Source organism: Thalia democratica, chromosome 6, assembly GCF_965202585.1.
Source record: "Thalia democratica chromosome 6, ktThaDemo2.hap1.1, whole genome shotgun sequence".
NCBI classification, from domain to species: domain Eukaryota; kingdom Metazoa; phylum Chordata; class Thaliacea; order Salpida; family Salpidae; genus Thalia; species Thalia democratica.
In genome coordinates, this window is record NC_139170.1 from 10,295,315 (window position 1) to 10,310,320 (window position 15,006).

General features: G+C 26.6%; 1 protein-coding gene and 1 non-coding gene across 2 annotated transcripts; both read left to right on the plus strand.

The window, feature by feature from the left end:
- The first annotated feature begins 3,276 nt into the window (after positions 1–3,276).
- On the plus strand, positions 3,277–13,774 carry LOC145837729 (eukaryotic translation elongation factor 2-like). Its single transcript, XM_082945159.1, has 14 exons — positions 3,277–3,313; positions 6,857–7,071; positions 8,105–8,286; positions 8,641–8,849; positions 9,063–9,296; positions 9,597–9,710; positions 10,151–10,242; positions 10,591–10,833; positions 11,289–11,389; positions 11,628–11,893; positions 12,089–12,268; positions 12,542–12,721; positions 12,964–13,279; positions 13,581–13,774. The coding sequence occupies exons 1-14, from the start codon at positions 3,311–3,313 to the stop codon at positions 13,772–13,774; spliced, it is 2,529 nt and encodes an 842-aa protein (XP_082801285.1). The 5' UTR covers positions 3,277–3,310.
- On the plus strand, positions 12,817–12,895 carry LOC145839659 (small nucleolar RNA snR61/Z1/Z11). Its single transcript, XR_014370098.1, has one exon. It is a non-coding gene; the product is annotated as a small nucleolar RNA snR61/Z1/Z11 (small nucleolar RNA).
- Positions 13,775–15,006: the final 1,232 nt, after the last annotated feature.

Consider the following 15,006-nt stretch of genomic DNA (forward strand, 5'->3'; position numbering starts at 1 on the left):
TAATTTAGAAACTATTAGGTTTACTTCTCAGCAATTTAAACAAACTTTAGGAGCTAACTTTTGATAAGTTAATGTAGTTATGAAGCTCATCAGTTTAAAATATTTTATTAAAATAGAATAGTTTGAAAATAATTTTAGCTTAAACTTACAACTGTATTACTAATATTCTTTTTTTCTTAAAGTAGTTTTAAAATTTTCAACTAGTTATTTTTAAAAGTTTATTAGTTGGTATCCAACTTCTATGAAGGAAATACAAACTGGAAAAATATTAGGAAGTTTAATAGACTCTTTTTGTCTTTCTAAATTGCTGTTTTATATTTTTTCTACAAAAAGACTTATTTTCTTACCAATATTTGTTTTTCAAATAACTTTATTTTAATAAAAGAATAACTTTTAAATTAAAACGGTTAACTCTTAAATGTGAAGTTGTTAAAACTATTTGTTTAAGTTTCAGTTAAAGTTTTTAATCTTTTAATCTATCCAAGAAGCTATTTGGCCTAAGCGGTGATAATTAGTTTTTATTTATCTGCTTAATTAGGCTATTTAAAACTGTCATCTAAATAATTTTAATGGTACTCTTTCTCATAAAAACAACTCTTAAGATATTTTTTCAACTTATTTTTTAAACATTTACTTTTCTACAAACGTACTTTTAAAAAAAAAATTTTGTAAAAGTTAAATTGTTTTTATCTTAAGTTGTTCTTCTAACGTATTTTTTATATACTGCTATTAATCACTGAGACTTCCGTACTTAAACGTATTAAATAGTTCAAAAATTACAGAAATATTTACAACGTTATTGTTTTTAAAATGTAAAACCAAACTAGTCATATGAAATAAAAAATAAAAAAAATTAAATAAAAAGCTGCACTTTTTCTATTTCATAACAAATTTTGATACGAAAAGCTGCCAGCATGACAGATTTTTCAAAAATTTTTAGTTTTTTAAAATCATAAATTAATTAATGTACTTCTTTATTAAGTTTGTTAAAAACAAATAAAGAATTTTACAATAAAGTTCATTTTAGAAAGCATAAATAGTTATAAAAAAATAGGTAGAAAAAAAAAGTATATAAAACTTATAACTTACTTTTAGAGTTTTAAGATTTTCTAAAAAAATTTAAGTCTCAAAGTTATTTTATTTTATTATTAAAACTGATCTGACTCTTTTATTAACCATCCTTTAAACATTATATTTTATCAAGACACTCAGTTACTAACTGTTTTTTAGCACAATTAAATAATAAACAACAATCAATGTTTAAATATACTGATATTGTTAGCTTAAAAAAAGAGCTTACAATTTTTCCAAGTACATAAGTTTTATAGACTGAGTTTTCATTTCTATATAGAAAAAACACTTTCTGCTAAATGCGCTACGTAATACATGCTACAAAATAAACAAAATTCTTATGATGTTTTCTCGTATCATCAATTTACAAAGCAATCGGAAGTATTTTACTTTGTAATATACTTTAACGTAATAGTTCTAAATAAAAAGACTTTTGAGCTTCTTTATAAAATTTGCTGTCAGTACAAATCAAATTTACATTTTTGAATTAATTTTTAAATAAAAAGACTCTTGGTAACATATGGAAACGAATAATTTTACAGAAAATTAAAAAAAAAGATTTAGTAATTTTAACTAGTTGTATTGAAATTAGATGATAATTTATTGATATTTAACATAAATGTTTGATCATACCCTTTTGACCTAATATAATTTCGCTGTTTTTTCTTTTACTGATACTTAAGAAAAAAATGTCAAAATAAGTACATAAAAAAGGTGAGCGATTATTTTAAAGTAATTGAAAGGTAACTAACGATACAAACTTGCATAGTCATTTAAAATTTTTATTTTATCATACAGAAAAGTTTGTTTAAAAATAATAGTTAGTAATAACGTAGAATAAAAGATGGAAAAAAAAATCTATCATTTTTATAAATATATTATAAATCATTTTTACTATTCTAGTGTTTAAAAAATAAGCGAAAACATTTATTTAAATCAACTATTAAGAAGTTTGTTAACAAAACTAAACTTTCAATTGTTATATTGAATTATGGCTTCCAAACTAGGCGAGGATTTTGACTATCAGAAGGTGAAAAAGTAAATGGGTTGTTTAGTAATAAAAGGACGATTGTTTTGAAAGTTCTGTCAAGAGGGCCATCGTGAAATTGAATATGGAAAATTCTTTATTTTATTAAGACAAAGTGTAAATATTTTCGATTACAATTAGTATGTTAGAAATTTTTGCACTGTAATTCTTCAAACTATTTTTCAAAACTTGTTCAAAACGAAATCATTATGGAGGTTATTAATTTGTATTTACCAAAGACTGAGGAGTATTAAAAGCTTATAAAAAACTGGTGAAAACAACTTACTTGCAAAGAATAACTTTTTACTTAAATTCAGTTGTTCAATTATCAGCTCTGTTGTACTCTTCTTGGAGCAATGATAGTTAACCTTACTAAGGATATGTAAAATAATAATAAATGTATAAAAATTCCAAACTTATAAAATAATTTAAGTACTTTTCGACTAAATTCTTTACGGCGCTAGGTTGTAGAAAATACTAAAACGAATTAAAACAATTCTTTATGGCAACTGCAAAAGTTTTCCACTTACATAAAAGTTATCACTTCATAAATACTGAAGCCTGAGTGTGGAATTTTGAATTAAAATAAACAAGTGTTCAGAATAATTTTTTTTTAATTCTTGTATTCCTTTTGGCGAGTAAAATAACTAATAAAAAAATGTTTGAAACTAAACCTTAAAGAATCTATATTTTTAATAAAATTAATCTTGAGTAAAAACTTATTTTAGTCAGTTACACAATTGTATATAGTTTTTAACACAACTAGATTCTGTAAATAGTTTAAAAGGTGCAACAGACTAAACAAGTACTTATTGTTTTTAGTTACCAAAGACGTAAAGTTTTACAATAAATTTTAGCAAATAATCGAAAAAAATAGTTAAGTGTATGTAGCTACAAATACCTAGGTTTGAAATATTTAAAGAAAATATAAATAAATATAGCTGTAAATGTAAGTTTTAATTTTACCATAAACAAATAATAAAATTAGTCTTAAGTTTAAATTAAAAGTGAAAAGATACGCTTCATTTTAGTTTACAAAATTGATTTTTTAATATTTGTCCCTGCTCACTGGTAGAAAATTGGCTTTACTATTTTTTGAAGACTGAATGTCACAAATAAAACTTCTATATATTCAGTAACTCCGCACGTGCAAGTCAGTTCCAATAAAGAAACTAAGAAGACAACAACTAAAACAAATACCAAACAACAAATATGGTGAGTTAAGTATTTTATGTTTTATATAATATATTAGACCTTAATCAATTTTTTTAATGATATATACTTGGTATGTAACTTGTAAAATTTAAATAAGTTTTTTTAACTGCCTCAATATTACCAATAATTTTAAAATATTTACCTAACACTTAAATTTTTTTAAACTCTGGCCAATTAAAGCTAAACCTTAATTTTTAAAAATAGGCATTTTTGATTTTTTTCTATAAAACTGAGGTTAATTTGAATATTTTTATAAATCCTAGGAGTTTTTTATTTTATTTTGCCTGAAAATTGTATTTAAATCTGATCTTTTTTTGGTATTTTTAGGCATTAAAAACTTATTAAATTTTTTTTTTATTTTTTTGATGAAAATACTGCACTTCTTAAATTTTTCTCTTAGTTATCACCTTTCTTAAGTTGTTTGAAACACTCAGGCTTGATTGCAGTAAATTTTAAAACTATATAGTTTTTTTTTGTTTTGCAGAAATATAAGGATAGTTTTTTTGTCTCTAAAATCAGACTTTTTCTTTTTTTTATATCAAGTTCTTTTGCTATCATAATATATTGAAGTGAACCTTGATTTTTGTAAATTTGTTCATTTTATAAGTATTAACAATTTTTTATGCAATTATTTCACAACCTCAGGCTAGTTTTTGGTCAATCAGGGTAGTAACTTTTCTGAATTGAAATTATTTTATTTAAATTTTTTAGATTTAAACTGGTTGTAAGTGGGCTAATAACTTCTTGAACATAATAGCTTTACCAGTTACCTCCAAAGATGTTGTTAAATTTAAGTAAATTCCCAAATGCCTATTCAGTATGAAGGGTTTCTATTTTTAAATAAATAAATTTGTGTTTTAAAAAGTATTAAAAACTGATTATGTTTTTCAGCTAAACATATTTTTAAACAAAATATTGCAACCTTTACTTTTAAAACTATGATTTAAAAGTAGCCATTTCAACTTGAAGTTAAAATTACTTTGTTGGTTAATTATGTTTAAGTTCTACAAGAGCTATAAACAAGGTGGCCATTTTACTCAAGAACCTGGATAAATATTTAGAAAAATACCTGGAGTTTAGAAAAAATTTTTTGTGTTTAGAACAATTAATGTTAGACTTGATTAAGAATATCTATTATGTAAAATACAACAAAAAAAAAAAATATAACAAAAACTAAGTTTAATTTATTGTAAAAATTGCAAAGTACTATACAGTATTTTTCAGTAATTTTTATTATTCAAACATTGTTTTATTTCTAGTTTAATAATTTAATAAAAAAGCTTGTACTATAAACAACCTTGAAGAAAATCAGAAAACCTGGAGCAAAATTATAAAAAACTAGTGGCCACCCTGTGTAAATTTTGAGCTTAATAATATGTGAATTAAATTACTAAAGTTGAAAATTTACTATGGTAAAATTCAATGATTTTAGAACTTAAGACCCTTGAATATACTTATAAAAATTCAGTAACTTACTATGTTTAAAAGCAGCAGGAAAATTCACTTAAATTTTGTGATGGGGTGGAAATAAAAACATCTGATTATATTTAAATAAAAAAGTATGAAAAAATACTATTTTAAAAAGATGTGCATGATTCTCTTTAAATATAGTTTGCCTTTTGTTTTAAATGTTTGACTAAATTCCTTGCTTGATTCAATAAAGTAATAAAATCAGCACTTGTGATATTTAAGTGTTTTTTTTAATTTATAAGAATGTAATGTTTTTTTTTCCATGCAGGGTGGCCACTTAGCCTGAAATCTTTGAAAAACCTGTTATTTGACAAATTAGGCTAAAAAACCTGGAATTTTAAACATAAGTCACTGAAAATTTTGGAATTTCAAACAACTTATACATTTTAAGTAATGAAATTTCAATATGACACAAAATAATAATTATATAGATAGGGTTGCCAAAAAACCTGGATTCCTAGAAAAGTCTGGAATTTAACAATTGAGGCTAAAAAACCTGGCATTTGAGGAATTTTGAAAAATACCAGGAATTTTTAACAATTCTTACATGTTCAATAGTAAAATTTTAATTTGTTCCAATAAATCTACCATATAGATAAAATAGAATTTGTCATCATATTCAAATTTTATTTAAAAACACATTTAAAGTAGTTTTACAGTATTTTTTCAATGTTGTTATATAACTTTGCACAGTTTTTGACCTTTGACTTAGCTTTATACTAAAAACAGACCCAAAAATGAGTATTTTTAAAAACCTGGAAGAAATTTCTCAAAATTTGTCAACTCTGTATAGATGAAAAATTGTTCTCATCATCAATTTTTATATAATTATAAAACAGATTTGAAGTAGCTTGATAGTATTTTTTCAATGTCTTTATACTCTTGAACATATTTTTTACCCTAAACTTAATTTTAAACTGAAAATAGACCATAAACAAGTACTTTCAAAAACTTTTAAAACCTAGAGAAAATTTACTAAAAACCACTGACTTTCCTGTCCATCAACTCTTATATGTATATAAAAAGTTACTTTATTTTCTATAATTAGCATTTCTCTGTTGACTGTTAACTATTTGAAAGGTTGTACATGTTTTAAGTTCAAAATTTATCAAATTTTATTCCTTATCAAAATAAATATGCAGAATATCTTATTGAAATGCTAATATATTTAAGTGTTTTGTTTCCATTAAGAAGATCATATAAATTTCAATTATTTTAAAATTACTTATTTTTTTTAATGAGAATTATGTACTTGAATTTTATTTTAAAAGCATTTGTTAGCAAAATTAAAAACTTAAAATAAACTTATGTTAAATTAAAGGGGAGTAATAAAGAGTTTTGTAAACAATTTTAAAACACTTTATTATGAATTGTTTTTTTTGAATTTTAAAAACTAAACACTGTTATAAATTTATAATTATGTCATACACATTTATCTGAGAGCAGATCATTAGGTACAAAAAAAAACAATGATCCAAAAAAATTAATGAGATAAGTTTATAATAGATAGTTATTAGTTATAAAAAGTATTAGTTTTTTAAGTATTATAGGTAATTATGCTTGAGTAAAAAGAAAACACATGAAATAACCTGTTTAAAAATTCAATTGTGGTGAAAAAAAATAAGTATGTAGGACAAAGTTATACTAAACTAAATTGAATTTTGCCTGTACAATAATTACTATTTACCAAAAGTCTAAGGATACATCAGGGTGTTTTTAAACTCTTGAATTTTTTTCATAAAGTCTCAGGATCTTTTTGAGATTTCTTTAGATCTCACGCCAGATTTTTCTAGATTTATTCAAAGGTTTTGTTAAACTATTTTGTTATTATTTGTTGATTTTAAAAGCTTTAATTTTTTTTTTTTGGAAAAAAAGCAAGATGACTCAAAACAGGTTTTTTACTAAAAGAGTGGCAACCCTGGTTTAATTAAAAAATAAGTTAAATAAATTAAAAAATAATAAATAATGTAAAATAGATTCCTAGGAAGGAGTTTTCAGCATACTAAATAAAAAAATTATGATACTAAGTTTTTTTTTTTTGGTATTATATTAAAACAATACTTTTTTTTTCAGCCAAAATTCACAGTAGACCAAATCCGTGAGATCATGGACAAGAAGCGTAACATTCGTAATATGTCTGTTATTGCTCACGTCGATCATGGAAAGTCAACTCTCACTGACTCACTTGTCAGCAAAGCTGGTATCATTGCTGGTGCCAAGGCTGGTGAAGCCCGTTTCACTGACACCAGAAAGGATGAACAAGAACGTGCTATCACCATCAAATCCACGTAAGTTGAAAAATTCTGATATGTCATTTATTAATTTTAACTCTGAATTAGTTATACAATATGATAAACTAATCAATTTCTTAAAATCACAAGACAAATACTGTCATTACTAGATTCTTGGTTATTTTACAATGGTTTTAAGGCTCTTAGCAGAAATACTTATCTAGATTTCTTAGACTTGACTTCATATTCAATCTTGAAACAATTTATCAATTTTTCACTTATTGTAGTGTAAGAATATGAATCTAATGATCATTTTGTAAACCTTTTTTACCTTTAAACTATTTCAAAGTTATTGGTTTCAACATTAATTGAAATTCAAATATTTTTTTCTGTAGAACAATTATTAGTAACATGGTAGAAGAACATTAAAAATTATATAGATGTCATTTAAAAATAGATATATTTTATCTCTAGCAATTTTCTTTAGTAGAGTATAAAGCTAATAAGAGATAATATTTTACAAATTTATATAGTAACCAAGTAATCATAAAACAATCAGAAGATTATTAAATAACAAAAGCAATTTGTAACAATTTAAATCATTTAAATTTACTTCAATTATAATTAATATACATTAAAAACATACATCAATATAATGACAATAACACTTAAATATTTTACGAAAATAAAGAAAAGTTTCCTTGAAAATATACAAATAGCTTCTAGTTTAATCAAATCCAAAACATTTGTGTTTAAAAGTTTTAAATATGTGTGTCATGTATATCTTATTGTATAACTTATAATTACTGGTCACTTAAGTTAAAGTATTTTATCTCATTAAATAAGTTAAAAGCTTTAATTTAATTATTGAAAAAATACTTATAATATAAATACTTTAAGATACTTATAACTGAATCTTAAAAGGAGAGGAAGGTATTGTTAGTTACCAGTACTACTTGTAAATAGCTTTTAGTGAACAAGCAAATATAAGCATCTTAATTTGTTTAATTACAAATTATCAATTTAGTTTTGTAATATCTACACAACTTTAAAATTAGATTACTTTAAAACTATTTATTAAATTCTACAGTGCCATCACCATGTACTATGAGCTTTCTGATGCTGATATGGAATGGATCAAACAAGAAAAAGACGGAAATGGTTTCTTGATCAACTTAATTGACTCCCCCGGGCACGTTGATTTCTCTTCTGAGGTAACTGCTGCCCTCCGTGTCACTGATGGTGCTCTTGTCGTCGTTGATTGTGTCTCAGGTAAGTATGTTTGGCTTAAAATAAGTTGAACTACAGAACAACAATAGATTTTGAAAAATTAATTAAAAGAAAATTAATTAAAGTGTTTCTAAAACTACAGACAAATGTGACTTATAATTAAAATCAATTCTGTTTATTTTTATGATAACCTTCAATAAGAATATAAAATTATAAAAACATTCGTACTTAAAGGCAAATCTTTCAAATAAAATGAGATATTGATAATTTTACTTGCTAGTTCTGCTTTAGAAATTATTTTGATTATAAACAACTACACGCACCCTGCATCTATAAATTTAACAAAAAAACTCTCATGATTTTTCAAATATATTGTTGAGACAAAAAACTTAACAGGTGTCTGTGTCCAGACCGAAACTGTATTGCGTCAAGCTATCTCTGAAAGGATCAAGCCAATTGTTTTCATGAACAAAATGGACCGTGCACTTTTGGAGTTGCAACTTGATGAGGAGTCTTTGTACAAGACTTTCGAAAGGATCGTTGAAAACATCAATGTCATCATTGCCACTTACAATGATGAAGATGGCCCAATGGGTAATATTCAGGTAAATAATCTTTCAAAAATCAGCAAATGGAAATACTTTAAAACTAATACTATAATTGACAGATGAAAATAAAAAATTCTGATACTGTAGTTTGCCAGTTCTGCTGCAGAAAACTTTTTGGTGATAAACAATTACATAAATTCTGATTAAACTAACTATAAAATAAGAAGTATAACTTCAGAAATTACTTTTCTAAATTTTAACATTCTACAGGTCAGCCCAGAGAATGGTACAGTTGGTTTCGGATCTGGTCTTCACGGATGGGCCTTCTCTTTGAAACAGTTTGCTACAATGTATGCCAGCAAATTTGGTATTGATGTGCAGAAGTTGATGAAGAAGCTTTGGGGTGAGAATTGTTTTAACCCTAAGACCAAAAAATGGAGCAAGTCCATGAAGGACGGCTACATCAGAGGTTTCTGTATGTTTGTCCTCACTCCAATTTACAAGGTGAGTTTATGTTATCTAACACTCATAGTTTTTAATGTTGTCAAATAGAGTTAAGTTTTTAGAATGGTTTAAAATAAATTTCTAAATATCAATATAAGTTAATTTAACAATTTGTCTAGTACGGAATATTTTATTTAGAAATGTTTAAGTATTAATTAAAAATATTTTTTATGTGGGTTTAAATTCATTTAATGTATTTTTGCCAAACTCAATCTACTAATAGGTTTTTATAAGTTTCAAAAAATTCTGGTTTGCACTAAATATTAACCCAATATAAATATTAAGTAAATATGTATATAGGCCACACAAGCTATCATGAATGAAGACAATGAACAAATTGATAAACTGATCGCAAAGACTGGAGTCACTTTGAAAAATGAAGAAAGAGCAAAGGTCGGAAAACAACTTCTTAAGGTCAGTTATAAATTAAATTATTAATCGATGTTCATATAAAAATAACTTTAAAAATTTAGACAATATGTAGTAATCAAGATTGATTGTTTTTACTTTATAAAAATTACAATAGAAATTCAGCGTACCGTACATGATCCCTTGAATATTTATTGAATTAAAAAAGTACTTGTCACGTTAAAATGTTGAAATTAATAGTTGCCAAAGTATATATGAAATCTATTGAATTTTTTTGATAATTCTCTATATAGCTGTATGATTTCGAAACCCTGTGTATAACTATTTAAAACTTTGTTAAGAACTTAGATGTTGTTGATGATGTAACAATTTAACGGATATGGGTCTAAATCAATTTTGTAGACACTCTAAATTCTAAAAACAACATATCTATATAAATTATTTTTGAAAAATACACAGCTTATTATAAACCATGATTTTTACAGACTTTCATGAGACACTGGCTCCCAGCTGGAGACACTCTCCTTGAGATGATCACCATCCACCTCCCTTCACCTGTAACCGCTCAAAAATACAGGTAATAACAAGTATTGAAAGTTAAGATTTTTCAAAAAAAGCTTGGTTAAATTACACTAGAAGGTTTCCATTGAACACAAACGTAAGATAACATTACTAACTTGAATAGTTTAAATTAAAATAAAATAACAAAACAGTTTAAAGTTCATATAATACATATTATCTTCTATATTAATTTTTGAATAAAATAAATGTTAAGTAAAAAATGATGATACTGTAATTTGCCAGTTCTGCTTCAGAATTTATTTTGGTGATAAATGATTACATGCATCCTGATTTTCAAAAAAACATTAATTTTACCCTCTTAAGCTAAAATTTAATTATCTTTACTTACTGACCTAATATTCAGAGGGGAACTCTTGTATGAAGGACCCCAGGACGATGAAGTTGCAGTTGCCATCAAGAACTGTGACCCCAACGGACCCCTTTGCATGTACGTCAGCAAAATGGTACCGACCTCTGACAAGGGACGTTTCTATGCCTTCGGACGTGTGTTCGCAGGTAAAGTTTCTACTGGACAGAAGGTCAGGATTATGGGACCCAACTACGTCCCAGGAAAGAAAGAGGACTTGTACGTCAAGCCTATCCAGAGGTTTGTTATTGGCTTATTTGTTAAGTTGACCTTCAATTATAAACATTAAAGTTACGCATTTGAATATGTTAAATCACAAGATAAACGTTTAGTGCTTTAAATAACTTAAGTCCAGCTAGTAAATTGGAAAGTTATGTGAAGATCAAAGTACAATCTAAATTCTAAACAAGTGTTTTAAGACTTACACTAAATAATCATTCTAATTTGGTTCAAACATTAATATAACTTTTTATTTTAATGTGTTATCAAGATTAGACCGTTACATATTATAAATTGCGAAACATAACTACTAGTTGATCTATAAATATATATTTGTATGTGCTATGATGACGAAAGTAAAATCGTTTATCTTAAACTGTGGAAAATAATTCATCCTTTAACTGAGCACATATTACATATTTCATCGTCAGTTTAAAGTATAAGACAATTTACCAATTTTACCATTTTCTAAACAGAACCATTCTTATGATGGGACGTTACATTGAAGCCATCGAAGATGTTCCTTGCGGTAACATTTGCGGTCTCGTAGGTGTTGATCAGTACCTTGTAAAAACTGGTAAGTTAATAGTGCCTTAGTTCATGGATTTTTCTAGACTAACCAAAAATATCAATAAAATATTAAAGTTTTGTTTAAAAATTAAACTTTATTAAAAATAAGTATACTACAATTTGCCAGTCCTGCTTAAAAATATACATTGGTGATAAACAATTACATACATCCTAATTTTATACATTAAGACCAAACATAAAAAATACCATTTCCCATAACTTACTCAATTTTATACTTTTTCCAGGTACCCTTTCCACATCTGCTACTGCCCACAATATGAAACAGATGAAATTCTCTGTCTCACCTGTTGTCCGTGTCGCCGTTGAAGCTAAAAACCCCTCAGACTTGCCAAAATTGGTCGAAGGTCTCAAACGTCTTTCCAAATCCGATCCTATGGTGCAATGTATCATTGAAGAATCTGGTGAACACATCGTTGCTGGAGCAGGTGAACTTCACTTGGAAATCTGTTTGAAGGATTTGGAAGAAGACCACGCTGGTATCCCGATAAAGGTTTGTTGGTTAACTTAAACTTTTACTAATATAATTCAAATTGTAATTGAGTAGTAAGTTGTAAATGATGTTATTATTTATCGGATATGGGTCTGAAATAAAATGACGACAATCCTAAATGCTGAAAACAACATGCTTGATATACTAAAACTCGAAATTACAAATTAATCTAATAAAATTTTTATTGTTCTACAGAAATCTGATCCAGTCGTGTCATACAGAGAAACCGTCACTGAAGAATCAGATCGTATGTGTCTCTCTAAATCACCCAACAAGCACAACAGACTGTTCATGAAGGCCAGGCCATTGCAAGAAGGTCTCCCCAAAGACATTGATGATGCAATCCCAGAATGTAACCCAAGAACTGATCCAAAGGTAAACAAAAATGGCAATAAAATAAAATACGATAAGAATTTTGTTTAAAGGATAAAATTTACTTTAGGTATTTGATAAGTTGTATTAAAGTAATCAAGATAAATTTCAAATATCATATCTCGATTAAGTCACCAATAAGCATTTTAAGAAATTAAATGCTATTGCATAATTAATACAAGAAACTGTTATAGTATCACATACAACGTTTAAGCTAAACTAAAACTCAAAGTTATAAATTGGAAATATTAAATTAAATATTTTTTATCTTCACAGATTCGTGGACGTTACTTGGCCGATAAATACGATTGGGACATCAACAACGCCCGTAAGATTTGGGCTTTCGGACCTAATGTCAATGGGCCAAACTTGCTTGTGGATTGTACCAGGGCTGTCCAGTACTTGAGTGAAATTAAGGATTCTGTCGTTGCTGGTTTCCAATGGGCCTCTAAAGAGGTAAATGAATTGATATTTCTAAGAAAATTATCTAAAAAACACAGCTTTAAAGAAAGTGCTACTAGACAGTAAAAGCAGAGCTAACATTAAGTAAAGAAAAATGATGATACTGTAATTTGCCAGTTCTGCTTCAGAATTTATTTTGGTGATAAACAATTACATGCATCCTGATTTATAATTAACAATTCAATACCCTTGTAAATAAACATTTAATTTTTATTAAAATATGTTTTTATTTCTAGGGAGTCTTATGCGATGAGAACATGAGAGGTTGCCGTTTTGATCTCTATGATGTGGCACTTCACGCTGATGCTATCCACAGAGGAGGCGGTCAAATTATCCCAACCGCTCGTCGTGTCCTTTACGCTTGTCAGCTCACTGCTAAGCCAAAACTCCTCGAACCTGTTTTCTTGGTTGACATTCAGTGTCCAGAGAACGCTATTGGAGGAATCTACTCAGTGCTTAACAGAAAAAGAGGTATTCTCTTTGAAGAGTTCCAACAACCAGGAACTCCTCTCTTCCAGCTCAAGGCTTACTTGCCTGTCAACGAATCTTTCGGTTTGTTTTTGTTTGTATCTTGCAGAGCTTAATTTAATAAATTTCACATGACATCGTCCAAATCCAAAACTTAAAATTTTAATATAGAGATCTTTCAATCAAATAAATTAAATAAATACAATTTTTTTAGTTTTAGCAGTTAATATCTTCTGTAAATGTAACGTTAGCTATAGTTTTATTTACTAACCAAATTTTGTTCGACTTTGATAGCATGATTTAATAGAACTTGACTTGTTTAATAAATTTTTCAACAAAATTCTATTTTCAAAAAACAACAAAGCTTTACTTTTATTTCAAACAGGATTCACTTCTGCCCTCCGTGCCAATACCGGTGGTCAGGCTTTCCCTCAGTGTGTCTTCGATCATTGGCAAGAACTCCCAGGAGATATGGAAGATCCCAATAGCAAGCCCATGCAGATTATAGCTGAGACCAGAAAGAGGAAGGGACTTAAGCTCGAAGTACCCCCATTGGACAAATTCTACGACAAATTGTAGAGTGGATTTTCTAGTACATTTAGGCAATTTTTTTTTTACGTCTTGCAATATTTTTAGTTTTAGGCTTTGCAATAAATAAAATTTTGAACCTGCCCTAATTGAATCGTTCAGTTATTTTTTTTTGTACCATGAAAAAGTATATTTTATTATACTTTCGAAATTAATTTGATCTTAAAAATCTTTGTAAAATGAGTTTTATACAAAGACAAAACAGTTTTATTCTTTGCTTTCGAATTGTTTTTATTTACGGTCGTCAGCTAAGTTTAATTGATTTTAATAAGAATGGTTTGAATTTATAATTTTGTTAATTTTACCAAATTTTCTTCATAGATAGATAGGTTTTTTATGTTTTTTTATCTACTGTGCAAGTACTGATCTTTGCATAAGTTATAAAAAACTTAAATTTAAATAAAAAAAATATCTTTCTCGTTTTCAGTTAAAAGTCCAGCAAAAAATAGATTTTTCTTTTTTCAAAATGTTATAATTAAGTAAAAGTAAAAAAAAAACTATACTTAAATTAGTTTTTAAACGGATCTTAATTCTTCAACTCGTCTCTTTATATACAAGCAAAAAGATTTACTTAAACAAATTATGTTTAACTGAGTTGAATATTTGATTTTATTACTAAAAATTTTAGTTTAAACTTTGTTTAGCTGTTGTGGAAAAATTTTATTTATAGTAAATTTGGAATTACAAAATACATTACATGCTACTAAAAAAAAGTTTAAATTTTAGTTTTCTCTCCTTTAAATAATAAGAGACCCTTTAGTGTTCTTTTTAGTTATTTAGTTTCTCACCTGCTTTAGACTTTTATTGTACAAAAGTAATTATTTCAATTGTTAAGTAATCATTTACAGATGGCATTTAAAAAAATTTTCAATTGTGATTTTTCGTATAATGTAAATTTGTACCAAACAGTTTTTATAAAATTAGTTTTTTATGATTTAAATTCGTCTACGAAAATTTTAGTAATACAAGCAAGGAACAGCTGCAGTAGTAAGCTTTTGGAATTTTCATTAGTAATATTACTTAAAAGAGGCAAAAGTACCGCGGTACATTGATAACATTTCAACAACTATAACCTAAATGCATTTTAATTTAAATTTTAAACCTAAACTTTGCTCCTGATCACATATTTACACAAACAAAAAAAAAACGTCTTTTTATAATTTAATCTCAAAAAAAAGTCGATTTTAAGTCAAACAGAAGGGCCTTGGTTTTGCAGAAAAGCA